The 22267-nt window shown below is 39.4% G+C and overlaps 1 protein-coding gene across 16 annotated transcripts in view; it reads right to left on the bottom strand.

Moving 5' to 3' along the window:
* The window catches only part of NEK10 (NIMA related kinase 10), a 228850-nt gene that overhangs the window by 128403 nt on the left and 78180 nt on the right, over window positions 1–22267 (bottom strand). For all 16 annotated transcript variants that reach the window (XR_015239919.1, XM_086674176.1, XM_086674172.1 and 13 more), the window contains one exon: window positions 5480–5555. Coding sequence is in view for 15 of the 16 variants with exons in the window: in XM_086674176.1 (XP_086530302.1) it covers window positions 5480–5555 (76 nt within the window). In the remaining variant the exon portion in view is untranslated. The remainder of the gene's footprint in view (window positions 1–5479; window positions 5556–22267) is intronic.

The raw sequence follows: 22267 nt of genomic DNA, 5'->3' as shown, positions 1-22267 counted from the left end.
TGGCTGACCAGTTATCAAGCAGCACAGCAGAGTGCTTAGGAACACACATTCCTGCAGTCAGGCTGTCTGAACTTAAATTCAGGCTTTTCCACTTCCTGGCTGTGATGTTGGGCAGGATCATTCAACTTCCCCAGCGATTACTTAAGATAGTCGCTTTATGTTAAAGGAGGCTGGAAGATTAAATAACTTAATATTTACAGAGCCTTACAACAGTGCCTGTCACTTAGTAAATTCCATTCAAGTGTTAGATAAGTAAAAATAAGTAAAAATATGTAGTTGGCGACACAATGCTAAACACTATAGAGTGGAACACCATTATTAGTGCTCTCTGGTAGTTTCTATTCAGTAGCTTCCATTTAAATTAATGAGACCTTGTGACCTACTCCATTGAGTCTTAAGATGTATTTAGAGTTTTATTTGTATAATTAAATCCTGAATTGGATCAAAATTCACTCCTACCTTAACTAAGCAGATAACAAAATAGTCCTCTCTCTCTCTCTCTCTCTCTCTCTCTCTCTCTCTCTCTCTCTCTCTCTCTCATGTGTGTGTGTGTATTTATAGAGTCTTGGAGGGTCTGTGGGCAGAAAAGAGTGATATTATTCAGGTATATCTTATCCTGCTAGGGCACAGAGAAGCCATTAACAAAAGCAATTACAGGTAAAAGTATCCCCACAACTCACCTGCTCAGGGTCCCACTATGGAAAATTCTGTTCCTCCAGGTTCCCTGTCTTTGCATGCTAAACACATACTCCTTCCCTCTCACACTCCTCAGCTGCTTGGGCCTGGCTGCTAGAAAAATCCCGTCCTCTCCTAGCAACCAAAGCAGCCATTCAGGGAGCAAATATAGAGACAGGGAGGGAAAAGGAGCTATAAATAAATACAGCATAAGTAATTCTTCCCTATTGTGATTATTACGAAATGAATCCGATTCTTAGACACAATACAATATACATATTCAAATGAACACCATCCTTTCAAATTTTAGAGTAACGGTTCCAAGCACTCAATGTATACCACCTCACTTAATCTGATGATAAGCACTAGAAGGTAAGTAATAATCCTAGATTATAGATGAGGAAACTGAGGCACAGAGAAGTTCAATAATTTATAACTCTTTTAACAGCAGACCCAGGACTTAAACCCAGGCAGTCTGATTCGAGAGCCTAAGATCTTAATAATGGCCCTACCAACCTGCCTTTCTACATTGTCTTTCCAAGTATGCTCTTATTTTTTAAAATTCCTCTTTAGCAATTTCCCTCAGGACCAATTTATCAGTTATAGAAGAATACTCGTCTCAATAATTTACAATCATTCTACATTTTTTTAATGATAATATCCTAGCAATCCCATTGTTTACTGTTCCAGAAACTATACAAGATATACGGATAAATAAATAGAAAAAAATACAACAGACCCTGGCATTAAGGTACTCATTGTTTCAAACTAAAAATGTTCCCTTTATGATGGGGGGTGGGAGGGAGGGGAGGGTAGGTGATGGGCAATGAAGAGGGCATCTTTCGGGATGAGCACTGGGTGTTGTCTGGAAACCAATTTGACAATAAATTTCATATATTAAAAAATAATAATAAAAAAATAAAAATGTTCCCTTTAGCCTTCACGAAGGCAAAAGTCAGAAAAATTCAAAGATGTGTTAGTGCTTTAGACCCTAATAAAAATGCACATGGATTTTTAACCATATTAAAATACAGAATGTGGGATATATATATATATATATATGAATATTATTCAGCCATTAAAAGGAAGGAAATTCTGCCATTTGCAACAACCTGAATGAACAAAGAGGATATTGTGCTAAGTAAAACCAGACAGACAAGAACCAAAAAAAAAAAAAAAAAAAGCTGAGAGTAGAATGGTGACTGCCCAGGGCCGGGGGTGGGGGCGAGATCGGGAGATACATGTCAAAGGGTACAAACTTTCAGTTCTAAGAAGAATGAGTTCTGAGGCTCTAAAGTACCACATGGTGCCTGTGATTAATAAGATGGTATTGTTTGCTTGGAAGTTGCTAAGAGTAGACCTTGAGCATTCTAACGAGAACACAACAGAAACACAGTTTAACTATTAGATGGATGTGTTAATGATCCTGATCTTTTTTTTTAATTTTTTTTTTTTAATTTTTTTTTTCACCGTTTATTTATTTTTTTTGGGACAGAGAGAGACAGAGCATGAACGGGGGAGGGGCAGAGAGAGAGGGAGACACAGAATCAGAAACAGGCTCCAGGCTCTGAGCCATCAGCCCAGAGCCCGACGCGGGGCTCGAACTCACGGACTGCAAGATCGTGACCTGGCTGAAGTCGGACGCTTAACCGACTGTGCCACCCAGGCGCCCCAATGATCCTGATCTTAATAATCATCCCACAACATATACGTAAAGCCAATCACTGTGCTGTATGCTTTAAATATATACAACTCTATTGGTCAATTTTTCCCAATTACTTAATAAAGTTTTAAAAAAGACATTTTCAGACAAACCCAAAACAGGATGACTTATTTTCATTTTAATAATTCAAAATATTTATTAGGATTCTATCAGTCTACTCCCCCAGGCCCCAAGGAAACAACAGTGAACAAAAGAGACAACAGCCCTACTGTCATGGATTTCATGTAGTGGGAGAGACTGATTAAAATAATAATAACAATTAAAATTAAACTAATTAAACTAATAACATAATGTCAGATAGAAGCAGGTGCTGTGAAAATATAAAGCAAAATAAAGGGACTCCTTCAGAGTCTGAAGGAGGCTGCCGTTTGGGATTGGTGATCAGGAAAACCTCTCTACAGAAGCAACATTTAAGCAGATACCAGAAGTAAGGAAGTAAGCTCTGTAGCTACCTGGAGAAACAGAAACCGTGTAGGAGCATTCTGAAGATCTGAAGGATCAGCAAAGTGGGAGAGTGATAGAAGATTAAAATTCTGGTAAAGTGGAAAGGAGCAGTTTTCTTTTTGTTTCAAGTATTGTTCATAACTATGCAAATACTAGATCTTTCATACAGTAAATACTTCTTGTGAGCCTATAAAATACCAGACTCTGGGCTCAGTGCTGGGGATAGCGGTAAACAAAATCACCCGGGTCTATCACAAAATAAATGAAAAGTTCAACCATATGAAGGCAAAGTGCATGGAGTATGTAGACCAGGGGAAACCTGCTCTGGGTGGGGTCGGGGGGTGGGGGTGGTTACCTAAGGAGACTACATTCCAACTGAGTCGTGGAGGATGAGAAAGAATTAACCAGATGGCCAGTGGAAAAAAGAGTATTCCAGGCAGTGGGAGCAGCATTTGCTAAAGCCCTGTGGTCAGTGGGAACACATAGGCAACAGCTAGAGATCCACCAAGTGAGGTCCAGGCTAAAGTAAAGCTGATGACTTGGCAGAGGCTACAGTGTGCAGGGTCGTGGGCTTGTAGTCATACTGAGGACTTGGCCTTTAAATCATGGGCAACTGGAAGCTACTGAAGTGTTTTAAGCCATTTAAGAGTTTCAGAGTTCTGGGTACATTACAGCATTTTTAAGAATGAAAGAGGTGCAGTCAATAGTTGGGCGTGCTTTACTTTGTCTCTGCTTGCCCAGGTTTACATACAGGTTTATTTTGATCCATCCAATGGAAACGTCCCCAGCATTCTCTTAAATTATCTAATGTTATAATGTTAGTGAAATTAGGCTAAGCAATAAAGTCTCAAAGAATTCCCATTCCAAGAGCAGTCAAAGTTTTCTGTTTACATTAGCTCACACTTGCTTATCATCCAGAAGTCCCAAACAAGCGTTGCATGAAGAACGAGCCTAAAATGTTTCTCAGAGCTTCAAACTCTAACATCTGCTCTGAAAATGCAATTGAAGATAGGGTGCAGTCTTGGACTCTGGAACTGAAGTAAGACATACAGATACATATCGGAACCAAAGACCATATTTGGGGATTATTTTCCACGAGAAGGATAACAATGACCCTGCCTCATAATGAATCAAATCAGAGGAAGGAAAGGGGCTTTTATTGACCTTGTGTTCCAGCACAATCAGTCCAGTGTGCACAAACCATTTATCTAGCAGCTGACATACAGCATAAAGAATGCTCTGAGGCACCTCCTACCAGAGTTGATAAACAGAACTTTCTTCCATTAAATAAGGTAATATCTGAGGAAGCAAAGGCAAAAGGAAAGGGCAAACACCAGGGGCATATCAGACTCGTGGAACTCTCAGGACCCTGCAGGGCAGGGACAGACATCCCCTGTCCACGTTAATAGGCTCAGAGAAGCTCAGGATTGCACAAAAATTACAGAATTTGGAGGGAAACACTCTGGGGATGGCTAAAGAGACAATTCTTTAAAAGGCAGGGAGGTATGAGACTCAGAGCAGGGACCATAAAATATATCTGCTTTATTTCTGTCCAGTTCACAAATTCAGAAAATGAGGATATGGAAAATTCAAAAGGAATTGCACATGTCAAGCAATTTATTAAGAGACGTCTTAACTTTGGAACAATTACAACTTGAGAGAATAGTGGCCAGCAGTATCAGAACCCTGGCCAGAACGCTCACACTCTTCTGAACATTTCTGTAGGAAAGGACTTTTTCAAATGAGACTGTTACTTACAGAGAATTTCCACCCTCCCTTGAGAAGATTTATTCTGAATTGTATCCCCAGGAATCAATTGCACAACAACAGACTAGATTAAAAAAAGAAGATGGAAGTGTCTTGATTGCTTGACCTGTTGAATAAGATTTAAGACTATTTCCCTGAATCTGTTAGGTCTATGGATTACTTTATCTGTTTATTAATTTCAAAAGATTCATGAACAAATGATATGTGATCAACAAAAGAAAATTCTTACTTCCTAATAATTAAAGAATGGTAAAGGAACCCTCGAAGCACATTAAATAAGTTACAAGCGTCTTAATTCATCAAAATATAAACATTCATTTCCCCAAGAAGCAAACAGCTTTATAAACATATGTCTAAGTATATATATATGTCATCATTTATTCATTCACATAATAAACTTTATTCAGCACCCATTAGTAGCTAGATGCTGGGATATGTATTAGGACACAAAAAACCTTTCTCCTGCCTCTGGATGTTTACAGGCAAAGAGAAAAAAACGTTCATTTTTCAAGTAAGTGCAATACAATATTCCAAGTGTCATGATGAGTAGCAAATCTACTAGGTCATTCACAGATTCATAAACAAAAATTGCCCACCCACTATATGCCAAGGATCATTTGGATTTACAAATAATAAAAGCAGTCCCCGTGAGGGGCAGAGTCACCTTAGAGGAAAGATAATTTTTTGTTGTTGTTTCAAATGTACATAATGATGTATAATTGTGTACATGTGTATTATCTGGGTAATTGAGCTGAACATTAAATAAGCTTCTTTTCCTAAAGGCATCTTTCCTTTGCAAGCCAAGACATGAAACTAAAGCCTAAATCAGTTAAGTATGATGTTTGAGAACCATAAAATAATTGTCCTTACCAGGAATACAGGATTGTTCCAACAACAGATGTTAGTTTACTGTTTTCTTGTTTTTGCTTTGCCAGCCCAAAGTCAGCTATAATTCACAAAAAAAAAAAAAAAAAAAACAATGTTATTATACTTTCCCTAAATTATCATGGTTTCTTAGCTTTTGGCATTCTGTACAATAACTATTAAAGTTCACAACATAAAGCTTTTTTATAACCTTCTGTCAAAATGCCCCATGTGTCAATCTTCCACACCACTCTCAGCTTTAATTAATAACATACATACAATAGGTCATTGCACTATATACTTTGTTTTCTTTTTAATTTTTTAAAGTTTATTGATTTATTTTGAGAGAGAGAAAAAGTACACGTGGGGAGGCCAGAGAAAGGGGGAGAGAGAGAATCCCAAACAGGATCCAATCTGACAGTGTGGAGTCCAATGCAGGGCTCAAATTCACGAACCACAAGATCACAACCTGAGCCGAGACCAAGAGTCAGAGGCTTAACCAGCTGAACCACCCAGGCACCCCATTGCATTATATACTTTGAAATAATGAGATATATCAGTAAAACACTAAAATAAGTCTTGCTAACTAAAAAATAGGGCAAAATACTTTTTGAGCTGATGATGCCACCTTTTAGGTTATCTTTGTAATTTTCAAATAAACAAAGTGAATCTAATATTTTGGCATATGCCAGGCATCACCTCATCTGGAAGAAAGAAAGAAAGAGAGAGAGACAGAGAGAGAGAGAGAGAGAGAGAGAGAGAGAGAGAGAGAGAGAGAAAGGAAGGAAGGAAGGAAGGAAGGAAGGAAGGAAGGAAGGAAGGAAGGAAGGAAAAATAAAAAATAATATAAGCTTGAATAACCACCATGAAGATCTGAAAAATCTGATACTAAATGGCATCAAACTGTATTAAGCCATAGTAAATAATGATATTAAGAATCACCTCAATATATGTATATGTCAACAAAGGATTTTGATTTTTTTGATTTTTAACTTAGAACACCAAATATTTATATTTCATATTAGCACTAGCTGTATTTTCCAATGCACCTTTAGATACTTTTTGAAACCACTCAACAACTTAGGTCAAAGAGATACAAAGAGATACTCTTCATAGCCTCACTATACAGACTTACTAACATTCCGAGAGACTTATTTAGCAGGATTACACAAAAAAGTGCTGAACCAGGGCAAGAATTCAAGTTGCTATGCCTAATAAGATTTGATGTTCACAATACCACTTTGTACAGTGCATCCAATGCTGATGGAATTTCACTGCAGTGAACTTGAATGAGAGTGTTTGATAATGTATCTATACAATAGGTCTTTCAGGTTCAAAATATCCTAAAGTAGTTAGACTTCAAACTAACAATAATTGACATTATTAATAACAATGTCCATTTACTAAACAACAACTTTGAAATAACACAAATTTTGCTGCTTACATGAATTGTCTAATTTAATACTAATAGTAACCCTGAAAGATAGGTATTTTTTTTTAATTTTTTTTTCAATGTTTTTATTTATTTTTGGGACAGAGAGAGACAGAGCATGAACGGGGGAGGGGCAGAGAGAGAGGGAGACACAGAATCGGAAACAGGCTCCAGGCTCCGAGCCATCAGCCCAGAGCCTGACGTGGGGCTCGAACTCCCAGACCGCGAGATCGTGACCTGGCTGAAGCCGGACGCTTAACCGACTGCACCACCCAGGCGCCCCGAAAGATAGGTATTTTTATAGTTAGTGCAGCTTAGCACTTAAAAGCAGTAACCCAGGAACCGGACAGTCTCAATTCAAATCCTGGCTCTATTATGTGCTACCAGAGTAACCCTGGTCAAGTTACTGAATCTCCCTTTGTGGTAGCTTGCTTACCTGTAAAATAAGGATTATAATAGCATAAACACCCAAATAAACAAGGAAGAAGTCAAACTTTCACTATTTGCAGATAACATGACATTCTATGTAGAAAAACTGAAAGACTCCACCAAAAAATTTGCTAGAACTAATACATAAATTCAGCAAAGTCATAGGATATAAAATCAATGTACAGAAATCTGTTGCCATTCTATATACCAACAATGAAGCAGCAAAAAAAAATAAATCAAGAGATCAATCCCATTTACAATTGCATCAAAACCAATATGGTACCTAGGAATAAACCTAACCAAAGGGGTAAAAGATCTGGATGGTAATGAAAACTATAGAATACTTATGAAAGAAATTGAAGGGGACACAGAGAAATGGGAAGAAATTCCATGGAAGAACATTATTGAAATGTCTATACTACCCAAAGTAATCTACACATTTAATGCAATCCCTATCAAAATATCACCAGCATTTTCCACAAAGCTAGAACAAATAATCCTAAAATTTGTATGTAACCCCTAAAGGCCATGAATAACCAAAGCAATCCTGAAAAAGAAAAGAAAAGCAGAAGGCATCATGATTCCAGACCTCAAGCTATATTACAAAGCTGTAGTCATCAAGACAGTAAGGTACTGGCATAAAAACAGACACATAGATCAGTGGAACAGAATAGAAAACCCAAAAATGAATCCACAAATGTATGGCCAACTAATCTTTGACAACTAATTCTTTGGCAGGAAAGAATATCCAATGGAAAAAAGACAGTCTCTTCAAAAAATGGTGTTGGCAAAACTGGACGGCAACCTGCAGAAGAATGAAACTGGACCACTTTCTAATACCATACACAAAAGTAAACTCAAAATGGAGGAAAGACCTAAATGTGAGCCAGGAAACCATCAAAATCCTAAAGGAGAACACAGGCAGCAACCTCTTTGACTTCAGCAGCAGCAGCTTCTTACTAGACACATAGCTAGAGGCAAAGGAAACAAAAGCAAACATAAACTATTGGGACCTCATCAAGATAAAAAGCTTCTGCACAGTGAAGGAAACAACCAGCAAAACTAAAAGGTAGCCTATGGAATGGGAGAAGAATTATATATTGGATAAAGTGTTAGTATCCAAAATCTGTAACGAACCTATCAAACTCAACACCCAAAAAACAAATAATCCAGTTAAGAAATGGGCAGAGGACATGAATAGACATTTTTCCAAAGAAGACATCCAGATGGCTAACAGACACATGAAAAGATGCTCAACATCACTCATCATCAGGGAAACACAAATCAAAACCATGATGAGATATCACCTCACATCTATCAGAATGGCTAAAATTAACAACACAGGAAACAACAGATATTGGTGAGGATGCAGAGAAAGGGGGAACCCTCTTATACTGTTGGTGGGAATGCAAACTGGTGCAGCCACTCTGGGAAATAGTATGGAGTTCCTCAAAAAGTTAAAAATAGATCTACCCTACGACCCAGCAATTGCACTACTAGTATTTACCCAAAGGATTAAAAAAATACCGTTTCAAAGGGATACATGCTGCCTGACGTTTATAGCAGTATTATCAACAATAGCCAAACTATGGAAAGAATCCAGTGTCCATCGACTGATGAATGAATAAAGAAGATGTATATATATACAATATACTACTACTCAGACATCAAAAAGAATGAAATCTTGCCATTTCCAATGACATGGATGGAGCTAGAATATATTGTGCTAAGTGAAATAAATCAGTCAGAGAAAGACAAACCCCACGTGATTTTCCTCATATGTAGAATTTAAGAAACAAAACAGATGAACATATGGGAAGGGGAAAAGAAAAGAGAGGAAAGCAAACCATAAGAGACTCTGAATGATAGAGAACAAACTGAGTGTTGATGGAGAGAGATGGGTGCGGGTTGGGCTAAATGAATGATGGGTATTAAGGAGGGCACTTATTATGATGAGCACTGGGTATTATATGTAAGGATGAATCATTAAATTCTACTCCTGAAACCAATATTACACTATACGCTAACTAACTAGAATTTAAATAAAAATTTGAAAAAAATAGCATAAATAGTAGTAAGTAGTATAGTACAATAGTAAAATTTGGATAAATTAACATATGTAAGTATAGGATGATAAAGGATTGAACAACTGATACATATCATGATTCAATCTTCATAGCCACTAATTTATAAATTAGGAAACTGAGGTTCAGTTTACTCAGAGATTAAGTAACTTACTTATGGTCTCACCAGGAGAAATTAACAGTCAGATGTGAATCAGGCTTATCAAAATCACAAAATCCTTATCAAAACATTATACTGCCAACAAAGAAAAATTAGGCCCAGATCATTTCAAACATTTAAGAAATAAGTATCAATTCTGCACAAACTCAACTAGAAAATACAAGAGGAAAGAACACTTCCCAACTCATTTTGTAAAGCCAACATTACTCAGAAACCAAAGCCAAAGACATTACAAGAAAAGAAAAATGCAGAATGCTATTCCCCATGAAAATAGACACAAAAAAATCAACAAAACATAGGCAAATAAAATCTAGACATAGATAAAAAGAATAAATACATAGGGACCATTATGCCAGAAATACATGTGTGATTCAACATTTAAAAATCAATCAGTACAGTTCACCAAATCAATACAATAAAGAAGGAAAATCTGGGCGCCTGGGTGGCGCAGTCGGTTAAGCGTCCGACTTCAGCCAGGTCACGATCTCGCGGTCCGTGAGTTCGAGCCCTGCATCGGGCTCTGGGCTGATGGCTCGGAGCCTGGAGCCTGTTTCCGATTCTGTGTCTCCCTCTCTGTCTGCCCCTCCCCCGTTCATGCTCTGTCTCTCTCTGTCCCAAAAATAAATAAACGTTGAAAAAAAAAAAAAAGATTGAAGAAGGAAAATCATATGACCATATGTATAAAAAGGATTTGATAGGGGTGCCTGGGTGGCTCAGTCGGTTGAGCGTCCGACTTCAGCTCAGGTCATGATCTCACGGTCCGTGAGTTCGAGCCCCGCCTGGTTCTGTGCTGACAGCTCGGGGCCCAGAGCCTGTTTCAGATTCTGTGTCTCCCTCTCTCTCTGACCCTCCTCTGTTCATGCTCTATCTCTCTCTATCTCAAAAGTAAATAAACATTAAAAAAATTTTTTTAAAAAGGGATTTGATAAAATTCAACATCTATTGTTTTCAACAAAGTATAAATAGATGTTCATTTCTTTAACCTGATAAAGGGCATCTACAAAAAAGTACAGCTAACTTTCTACTTAATGCTAAAAGATTAAATACTTTTCCTTTAAGTTCAAAAACAAGGCTGGATGTCAACAAGATTTGTTGTGGTGATCATTTTACAATACATACAAGCACCAGGTTATTATGTTGTACACCTGAAAGTAATATCATGGTGTATGTCAATTATATCTATTAAAAAAACAGACAAATAAAAGATGTGGCAATCTTGGGGCACCTGAGTAGCTCAGTCAGGTAAGTGTCCGACTTCGGCTCAGGCCACGATCTCACAGTTTGTGGGTTCGAGCCCCGTGTCGGGCTCTGTGCTGACAGCTGGGAGCCTGGAGCCTGCTTCGGATTCTATGTTTCCCTCTCTGCCCCTCTCCCGCTCATGCTCGTGCAATCTCTCTCTCTCTCTCTCAGAAATAAACATTAAAAAATTTAAATGAAAAAGATGTGGCAATCTTATTAATATGTTGACGTAGATGTTGGAGAGAGTGTCACAATAGCACTTTTTAATGTGCCCTTGATAACTGAATTTTTAAAATAAAGCAAAAACATTTCTGTTTTCTGTTTCCTTCTGAAGATGGAGACAAAGAAGAAGAAAACAGAGATGGGAGATGAAAAAGAAGAAAAACGAGGAGGGGGAGAAGAGGAGGGGGAAACATACTAGTACAGTGACAGAGACACAAATATCTAAGAATACTATGACAAAAGATGTGAAAAATCTATGCAGGGAAAATTATAAAATTTTGTTACAGAGTCATTAATGAAGGCTAAAATTAATGGAAACTCCAAGTTCAAGAATTGGAACTCTCAATGTTATAGCGATGCCATTCTTCTTAAACTAATTTATGCAATTCCAGTGAAATGCCTCCAAATATTTTGGGTAGGATTTCACAAATTAAGTGTAAAATTAGTGTACTTAATAAAAATAGAAAAGACCAAAAGGAGCCATGGATTTTGATTAAAAGACAACACAGTTTCCTACAAGATATTAAAAATTATTTGAAGGTATTGTAATTAAGACAAGGTAGTATTAACTCAAGGTACAAGAAAAGAAAGAAAACAGGAAAAAAAAAAAAGAGAGAAGAAAAGAAACTAAGGCAAGAATGTCCGCTCTCACCATTCTTATTCAAGAGTATACTAGAGGTACAAGTAAGTACGATATTTGCATGCAAATTCTTGCAAACAGAATTTTTAATTTCTCTTTAATTCCTTGGAGTGAGATTAGTGGGTGATACAATAAAAATGTTACGTTTTTTGTTTTTTTGTTTTTTTTTTAATTTTTTTTTTCAACGTTTTATTTATTTTGGGGACAGAGAGAGACAGAGCATGAACGGGGGAGGGGCAGAGAGAGAGGGAGACACAGAATTGGAAACAGGCTCCAGGCTCTGAGCCATCAGCCCAGAGCCCGACGCGGGGCTCGAACTCACGGAGCGCGAGATCGTGACCTGGCTGAAGTCGGACGCTTAACCGACTGCGCCACCCAGGCGCCCCAAAAATGTTACGTTTTTTAAAAACCATCAAACCAAAGTATTTTCCAATGTTTTCTCACCAGAAATGTATGAATTCTAGTTGCTTCTACATCTTCACCGGCATTTGGTGTTGTCAGGTTTGTTTATGTCTTTATGTGTTTGTTTATTTATTTACTTTTTTTTTTACATGTATATATTTTTAAGTAAGCTCTAGGTCCAACATGGGGCTTGAACGAATGACCCTGAGATCAAGAGTTGCATGCCCAGGGGCCGCTGGGTGAAGCCTACTTCAAACCAAACCAAAAGTTGCTTGTTCTACCAACTGAGCCACCCAGGGGCCCCTTGGTTTTTGTTTTTAATTAGCACTCTAGTAAGTAGGTAGTGATAGCTAAGTATAGCTTTAATTTCCACTTCCCTAATAACTAACAGTGCATAACATATTTCATGTACTTATTTGCCCATCTGTGTATCTTTAGTGAAGTAATGTTCAGAAGTTGGACCGTTTTTTGACTGGGCTGTTTGTTTTCTTATGATTGAGTTTGGATACAAATTCTCCATCAGGTACTTACACCTTCATCAGGTACTTACACACATCAGGTAACTGATTTGTAAATATTTTCTCCCAGTCTGAAGCTTGTCTTCATTCTCTTAATAATATCTTTCATACAACAGAAGTTTTAAACTTTGATAAAATTCAATTAATTTTTTTTTCTTTTATGTATTACGGTTTTGAGTTTGTAGTTACAAAATATGTGCCTAAGCCATGTAAAACAGTCCAGGCTAGTCTGCAGAAAAGGCCCAGCTACAGAAGAGCAGCCTGGAGGGTGAGAGGCCCAGTTCCGGCCCACTTGCCAGGCAAGTGAATGAGCCTTTTTGGCTCTGAGTCAAGGCTTCAGATGCAGCCAGGGCTGACAGCTCTACTGGAATCTCATGAGAGCCCCTGAGCCGGAACCACCCAGCTAAGCTGCTCCTGGATTCCTGTTTTTCAGAAATGGTGAGAAAATAAATGTTTGTTGTTTTAAGCCATTAAATGTTGCAGCAATTTATTACACAGGAATGAAAAATCAATACAACTGCTACCACTCTAGGCCAAACCACCATGAACACTCATGTAGGGTCCCGAACAATACCTCCTGAACAGATTCCTGCTTCCATGGCTTCTTCCAAAACACAAATCTCCATGCCACAGCCGAAATGATCTTGGAAGAACCAAGAGCAGATACCACTACTCACCAAGTTAAAGTTCTACAGTATTTGTGATAGAACAGTAAAGTTCTATCAGTATTTATTCTGATAAATACTAAGAATAAAAGCCAAACTCCTACCAGGTACATAAGACCATATATTATCCGGGTTTTCAGAAATGTCTTTCTTGACCATACTCCCCGTGAATATGTCCCCTTCTTTAATACTCTTCTATTACATTTATTTGATTAATGAATTTCATTATCTGAAATTATTTTTTACATTATACTGCCATTTAAAATCTTTAATTGGAATGCCTGGGTGGCTCAGTTCGTTAAGCATCCAACTCTTGATTTCAGCTCAGGTCGTGATCTCACGATTCGTGAATCTAAGCCCGGCATCAGGCACACTGCTGACAGTGTGGAGCCTGCTTGGGATTCTCTCTCCTTCTCGCTCTGTCCCTCCCCTACTCATGCTGGCTCTCTCTCTCTCTCTCTCTCTCTCAAAATAAACAAAAAAAAATTGTTTTAAGTATTTAAAAAGTAAAATAAAATCTTTAATCAAATTTCATCAAAGATTACCAGCCATATTACATGCCATGATTAGCTTTCTATAAACAACTTTGCTTTCTGTGTACAAATTAGTGTCAATGAAATACAAAATAAAACACATCCTAGGCAAAGAACTTTATTAACCTTGCTTCAAACCTTATTCCCAGGCTTCTTTAGTTTAATTAACTGCAAAGAATGGATTGTGTATATGCAAACACTGAAAAGAGCGGCAGTGTCCAAGGGGCTTGGGCTTAAAAATATTAGAGACCTAGATTTTATCAGATCCTGGACAAAATTTTAAAAAAGCAGTCACAATGTCAAATAGCAGCTCCTGATAACTTCTTCAAGTTTTAGCTTCTTCAGAAGTTGACTCCATTCAGTTTGCTTCCTGCTTGGAAGCTTCATCTAACTTCTCCACAAGATCTGGAGCCTCATCACCATCAACGTCTCCGGCAGTGAGTGGTGCTTTCCCATCCACAGATCATGTAGGCAGAGCTTTAGCCAGTCTGCTTAACTAGTCAGACTGACTGCACCACGTCTGTTTGAGATGCTGGGCAGTATTTCGGTCAGCTGCTTTGTCTCAGCACGGCCTGTGAACGGTCAAGTGTTCACTGCCAGGGATCCCTGAACTTTAGGCTTGTTAAAAAGCGGATCCCTGCTCCTTGGTTTGTGAATATGTTGCCTCTTCAATACCAGAGATATTGTTTACCCCTAACTTCTTTTCTTTTTTCTTTCCTTTTCTTTTTTTTTTTTTTTTTTTTTTTTTTTAGTGTTTATTTATTTTTGAGACAGAGACAGAGAGTGAGCAGGGGAGGAGCAGAGAGAGAGAGGGAGACACAGAACCTGAAGCAGACTCCAGGCCCTGAGCTGTCAGCACAGAGCCCAACGCGGGGCTCGAACTCACAAACCGCGGGATCGTGACCTGAGCTGAAGTCGGACAACCAACCGACTGTGCCACCCAGGTGCCCTGTTTACCCCTTACTTCTTTAAGGAGAACTGAAATTTTTTATCATCTGCTGTAGCCATTGTATGAACCACCTTCTTCTTTTTTTTTTTTAATTTTTTTTTAATGTTTATTTATTTTTGAGAGAGACAGAGACAGAATGCAAGTGGTTTAGGGGCAGAGAGAGAGGGAGACACAGAAGCAGAAGCAGAAGCAGAAGCAGGCTCCAGGCTCTGAGCTGTCAGCACAGAGCCCGACGCCGGGCTCGAACTCACGAGCTGTGAGATCATGACCTGAGCCGAAGTCTGACGCTCAGCCGACTGAGCCACCCAGGCGCCCCTGAACCACCTTCTTCTTTCCGGGAGCAGTTCCTTCCCCACCAATGTGCACTTGAGCTTGCGGTTTGGCGAGTTTCTCCTGGTTCATGATATTTTCTTTCATCTTATTAGAGCAGAAATGGGACCATAAGGGAGACCAGGGTCAGCATTTCTATTTTTGTGTATTTCATATTCCCTTATGTATTTAGGGTCTATCATTTCTAACCAGTACACAAGATCCATACTTTGTGTTGTTTATCACCATATATTGACAGATACATATCTTTTGATACATATATAGATATACAGTTGAGCCTTGAACAATGCGAGGGCTGGGGTACTGACCCCCAGCACAGTAAAAATTCCATGTATAACTTTTGACTTCTCCAAGACCTTACTAATAGCCAACTGTTGACCAGAAGCCTTATAATATAAACTATCAACTAATACACACTATGTACGTGATATGTATTATATACCATATTCTTACAATAAAGTAAAGGTAGACCCCAAAAAATGTTACTAAGAACATAGTAAGGAAGAAAAAAATACATTTACAACACCGTACTCTATTTATTTAAAAAAAAATCCATGATAAGTGGACCCACACAGTCTAAACCCATGGTGTTCAAGGGTAAACTGTATACCCATGTCTGTCTGTCTGTCTATCTATCATCCATCTATCTAAATACCTATCTAAATATGTATCTATCCTCTCAGTCCAGTAGAAGGAATGAGAAATAGTAGAGGGCTAAGTTTTATGAAGTGTTCTAAGACTATCCACAAGTCAAATGGCTTGCTGTAATCTTCCCGTTCCTCTACTGTATACTGGAGAAAATTAGTAGAAATAGTACAGTATATCAATATTTTTAGGAGCTCACTATAATTTTAGCACACAGAGACTTTATGAAATTACAATCTGAAATAATACTTTGACTTTTAGTTCCAGTGCTACATAGAAATTATCTTCTTTTTATAAAAATGCCATTGATTTTGAAAGGCCAAAACTAAGGAGTGGTAGTCACAAAGATTCTACCCACTCCATGTATTGTAGATAATGGCAGAAACTCAGATGGCTCTCTGAAAACACACAGATGGTTGACAAGTATTCATGAAGAGAACAAAAGCTAATATTGTTTGGCCATTTGGAAAATTTTCGTAGTAGCAGTAATGTTTCTATTACTTGTACTACATTTGTGGTCATATTTGGAGTAGAGGAAAAGGATTTATTTCAGAAACTGGTCATAAAAGCATTCATGTGCTATCATAGAAATTCAAAATGGCAATATCTTATGTGCAGCACATTATACCGAAGAAAGGGGTACAGCAATCTCTCCCTTGATAGAATGAACGATACAGAAAATGCTAAAACTGTAGCCTGTTTGCACTACAGCCTTGCTGTCAACCTCCAGAGAGAAAAGGTTTGCGGTCTCTGGTTGAGTCCCTCAATTCTTGCTCGGTTGTTTACTATCTATGTGACATTGGACCCATAACTCAACTACTCGGTTTTCTCAAAAAGAGCTTATGAAACTTACCCTTTGCAAGGGGTTGCTCCAACAACCTGACAACAGGTAAGAAGTATTTTGTAAAATAGTACAGATGTAAGGCATTCCCATCCCCCTCCGCAGGCTCCCCCCACCACCTGTGTCGGCAGTGGCCAAATTCACAGCCACACCACTTCATCCCCAGCTCTAGGTGGCACCTGGCCCTTCGCACCCCAGACCGAGCTTATTGTTCACGGTCATCTGGGATATCCGAAGTAGAGATGGCATCTTATCTTCCCCATTTTCTTGGCCTGAAAGCTCTGCCTTGTCTCTTTTGCCCCTATGTTCATCGACTCCTCAGCTCTTGTATCTGAACCTTTCTTTTGAGTCTGCGACCACAGTTTAAATGTGCCAGGAGCCCAGGCCCTCCCTCTTCCTACAAGAACCTAGGTGCAGCTCATCAGGAAACTTTTCCTTCTAATCCATTCCACAGATTATTTAACAATGGAACAATCTACCAACCCCCGTCTTCATCACAGCAAGCCCCCATATAAGTACCAGAACATCTCCTGATTGTTACTGTTTATAAAGTTTCCAGCTGCTCTATGCCTTCAAGACTGCCCATTTATTCACTGATTCACATATTTGTCCATAGGTACACACTAATTATCTACTGCGTGTCAGGTACTGGGATAGGTACTAAAGATAAGATAGTATCCAGATCAGAAATTATGTATGTTGACATAGCCCATAGGGACCCATGGTACAGATACACAATTAACAAAGAATCACACATATAAATTTATAATTCTGACAAGGTCACTAAAAATCAGGTAGATATATGATGTTATGAGAGAGTAACATAGGAGACACAGGTGATCAGGAAAAACTGTGACAAAATGGTGACTGAGTGAATAGAAGACAGAGGACAGGAGTTAACTAGGTAAGAGAAAGTGGAGAAAGCCATATAGCAGAGGAACCTGCATATACAAAGGTCCTGTGATCAAGGAAACACGATCCATTAAGGAACTGAGAGAAGGTCCTGTGATTAAGGGAGCATGGTCCACTGAAGAACTGAAAAAAGGCCAGGTCAGCTAGAGGGTAGACCATCAAGGATATGGCCAAATGATGCAAGACCCTGCAGGCCACGTTCAGACGGCGGACTGCCCAACTTAAAATGCTCACCTCAACAAAACTATTGGATTCATCCTTACACAGTACTCGATTGTGAGCACCCCACGCACTCAAGGGTGCCTTTTTCTTTACCTGAAATGATCTTTCTAAGGGAATCTTATAAAGCGAGTTGGCAACGAGGTGAACACTAGAGCCAGACGTGGTTCAACCCTGGCACTGCCAACCTATTAGTTGGGTGAATTGAGCAAGTCTTCTATCCTCTCCAACTCTTTCCATTATCTGTGAAGATGCGAATGTGCCTCGGATATTGGAAGAGGTAATGAACATGTAACCTTCATCCCATAGTAAATGCTTAAGAGATGTAGCTGTGGGTGGTTACTCCTTTCCTTCAAAGCACAGCTAAAAGTTCTACCATGATAAAAGTATCTTCTCGGAGTACAATAAAAAACCATGAACGACTGTGACAATTTCAGGAAATGATCAGTTGAAATATCTGTAGTGCTAGGCAATGACAGAGGCGTCTACTTGAGCATAACTGTATAATAGGCCAGAGAGATGTCCACCTCGCAACCCCCTCCCATCTATCTCTCTACTCTTTCCTCCCGACCTAGTAAATGAAGGCCAACCTCTAACTTCCACAGCAACGGGATCATCAGTAACATCCTCTCTGTGCGGGGCTCTGGGGGGGATGAGAAGAAGGTTCCCAGAAAGATGCTCAACAAACCCCTGTCTCGTTGGCACTTCCTCCTCTGAAGGCCACTCACATTTCTAATCCTTGCCCTCCAGACCTCTCCTTGACCTTCTTACAAGTGAAGTTCAGCTGTTATTAATATTATTTCTACTTCAACAAGTGGAATTCTAATCAAGTCTAAAACAGAACTTCCTAAACAAGGGAAAAGGGGAGGTTTAATGCTGGTGTACAGTGCGTTCTTCCACTGGGCCACCGACTCTTCCAAAGCTTCTGCCCCCAGTGCAGGCCCTTCCCTGGATGAGGCAGAGTGAAAGTGTTTCTCTTTCTCAACAGCATCATTATTTGATTGATTTTTATTGATGGAGGTATTATAACAAAGAGCTCTGGAATGACAAATTCAGTATCTGGTACAAAAGTACTTTCTGAATTCTAGGGAACCCCATTTCTTTGGTACACACACATATCATTTCACACTGTAGGATATCTATCAGTAGACTAGAATCTTGGAGAAACTAGTGTCCTTACTAAGTATGGGCTCTTCTAAAATCATTTTTCAATGTGGGGTTCGTTCTGGTTATGATTACTTGGAATAATGAATGAAACTTTAAACACACAGTTCTAATATTAAATAGGAATGCTAGGGGTCAGATTCTGATAAAAACAGGAAGTCAGGCCTTTGCTCACATGCTCTCTCTCTCTCTCTCTCTCTCTCTCTCTCACACACACACACACACACACACACACACACACACACACACACAGAGTTTATGACAGGACTATAGAGTCCAAAAGTCTCCAATGGTTTCAGTACCCTTACGAGGCTGGGCAGACTGATCAGATGTGTAGTACCATGTACTGTTGAACTAGTCTCTGTAAAAATAGGCACTCCCACCTACTCACCATGCTGCTTCAGAGAACACGCTTTGGGAAAACTCACAGAATGAAAATAACACGTCCAGAACACATCAGATTCTACCCTATACATTAAAAATTTCTTGGAGAACTAAATCATAACCCAATATGCCCATATGAAAACATACACTAAAATAAACTTTACTATCCTTGGTCTCTGATGTTTTTATAGGCGTTATAAACCCAACATTGGGAAGATTTTAGTTCCATTTTTTCCCTAAGATGGTAAGATTCGATGCCTCCTTATTCCCTCATGCAGTTGATTATGATGAGTTCATCTCACCAGAAGAGCATAACAATCATCTGGTCAGGACCAGGACTTTCAGGACACCCTGCGCGAACTTTCTTGGGACTGCCATTCTCATCTTTTCCTCAAAGCCAACTGCTGTTCCAATCTCAGGATTACAGAATGACCCACTGGTGGTATGAGAATCTTAAAATTTTTTTTAGAAATTATATTTGACTGAATTTGCTTCACTATTTCCTTATTTCACATGACCTAGCAGCAATATAAGGAACCCGGTGGGCTTGACAGAAAATATTCTTGCTTTCTCAGTGACATGAAGGCAATTTGCTGGCTAAGAGAAATTCCAGAAATCGTGTAGCCACCTTACTACACAGGTGTTATGTGGGTATGCAACACAAGTGACTCAACATTCTGTAGTCTTGAAAGAACACTCAAAGCTCTGTGCTGGCTTAAACTCAAATAGATACTGGTTAATGAGAAGTACTGTATCTGGTTAATGAGAAGTACACTACACAACAGGTTCAAAGCAAGACAGGTCAAGAGATCTACAAAAGCCACAAACAGTCTTTTATGTGCCTATTTCATGAGAAGATTTTAGAAGTATAGGAGATAATAAGCATATGAGGGCTTTGATTTCCCTATCAGCAGTGCAATGCTAATTCATTTTTTCCTATAATGACATAGATTTCTCAGCAGCAGTTGAGCCAACGAATAACAATTAAAATCCTCTAATCCCCTAGAAAACAATTAAAATGCCAAGATCCTAGCAATACAAGACACATCTAATTTGATTTCCCAAACTTTGTTGGAATTCAAGAAAGTAAAGATTTTCCTTTCATGCTTTGCTGAGATGCTAGTGCGAGCTGCTTGTCACTTTCCCCATTTTATACCTGATTTTCACTTTAATCCTCAGTCCCTCTTATATTGAACACTCTTCCCACAAAATCTCAGCTGTCAGATCAAGATCTCAAACCCGGGTATCTTCCCTAATCATTACTTTTTATTTGTAACTGACTTGTAAATATTTCTACATGGGGCTGTTTTAGTCTGTTTGCTCATTCATTCATTCATGTATCCATTTATTCAAAAAATATTATAGGGGCCCCTGGGTGGCTCAGTCGGTTAAGCGGCCGACTTCGGCTCAGGTCATGATCTCTCGGTTCGTGAGTTCGAGCCCCGTGTCGGGCTCTGTGCTGACAGCTCAGAGCCTGGAGCCTGTTTCAAATTCTGTGTCTCCCTCTCTCTGACCCTCCCCTGTTCATGCTCCGTCTCTCCCTGTCTCAAAAATAAATAAAACGTTAAAAAAAATTAAAAAAAATATTATAAAGTGCCTTCTGAGAAACAAAGTCAGGAAAACCAGTTTCCCTTACCTCAAGGCGGGAATGGCAATCAACCACTGCCCTATGTGCTGTGAGAAAGGCAAGCCTCGTATACTACACTAAGGTGCCCAGAAACAGAATGTATCAGATGGGGACATCAAAGACTCCACCTGAGGAATGGTATTTGAATTGAGTAGCAGAGGGCAATGTAGGCAGACAGAGAGCCATGTTGGAAGTCACAGCGGTATAAAACCGCAGCCTGGTCTGTTCCGGAAAGAGCAATTTGTCCCATGAGGCCAGAGAAGGCAAAGGTGAGACCATGAAGAAAGGACTTTGGGTGCCCTAAGGAACCTAAACATTATCTTAAATGTTATAGGGGGGCCACCTGAGGACGTTAACCAGGAAAGGATACGAGCAGATTGCTAACGCAGTGTGTCCAAAACGTTACACCTGAAATCCCCTCACCCAGTTCTCTGCCAGTGGCATCACAATCTCCACAAACTCAGACTCTTTCTCACTGTTCTCACACGGAATCTTTTAAGTTCTGGGTCCCAATTAACTGCTGAATCCAATCCCTCTGCCATATCGTCTTCTCCTGCTGCCATAAGTAAAACCTACATCACATCTTTCCTGGACAAATGCAACAGTCTTTGGTGGCAAACACTGTGGACCAGCTCTCAAAAAGCTGTCAGCCCTTTCTCCCTTTCTATCTCCAACTGTAGAGGCTGAAAGCTCACCTAAATGGTCACTCTTATGGCTAAGGGTGGTCACATGACTCGGCTTTGGCCAACACAATGTAAGACATATAATGGGGACCTTCTACGAAAGATTTTCTTTAATGATAAAAGGGGATAGCCATAGCCGGGTAGCTGCCATCCTACTTCCTGTCTGAATTTGATAATGATGATTAGAGCTCTGGCCAATCTGCTGAGGATAATGGAGAGAAAAGACAGAAATTCCTAGATCATGGATGACCTCCTTGAACTATTTTTTTTTAATGTTTATTTTTCAGAGAGACAGAGACAGACCGTGAGCAGGGGAAGGGCAGAGAGAGAGGGAGACACAGAATATGAAGCAGGCTCCAGGCTCCGAGCTGTCAGCACAGAGCCCGACGCGGGGCTCAAACTTGAGTTGTGAGATCACGACCTGAGCTGAAGTTGGATGTTTAACAGACTGAGCCACCCAGGCGCCCCATCTCCTTGAACTATTAAATCAGCACTAGAATTGCCCACCTCCAGACCCCTTGTTACGAAATTACGTGTCCATTTGGCACAAGCCATTGTTGGTCTGGCCTTTTGCATCCAAACAGATTTTAACTGACACATCTCCTCAACTGGGGAATCTGTTTCCAATCTTTCCTTATGGTACCCCTTACCTACATTACAATTATCCTCCACATCCCATCTGATCACATAATTTCCAGCCTGAAAGTTTCCAAAGA

Source organism: Puma concolor, chromosome C2 (genome assembly GCF_028749965.1).
Source record: "Puma concolor isolate L17-30 chromosome C2, mPumCon1.1.hap2, whole genome shotgun sequence".
NCBI classification, from domain to species: Eukaryota; Metazoa; Chordata; class Mammalia; order Carnivora; family Felidae; genus Puma; species Puma concolor.
The sequence above is the reverse complement of the archived record's forward strand: the minus strand, read 5'-3'. Positions and strand labels throughout refer to the sequence as shown.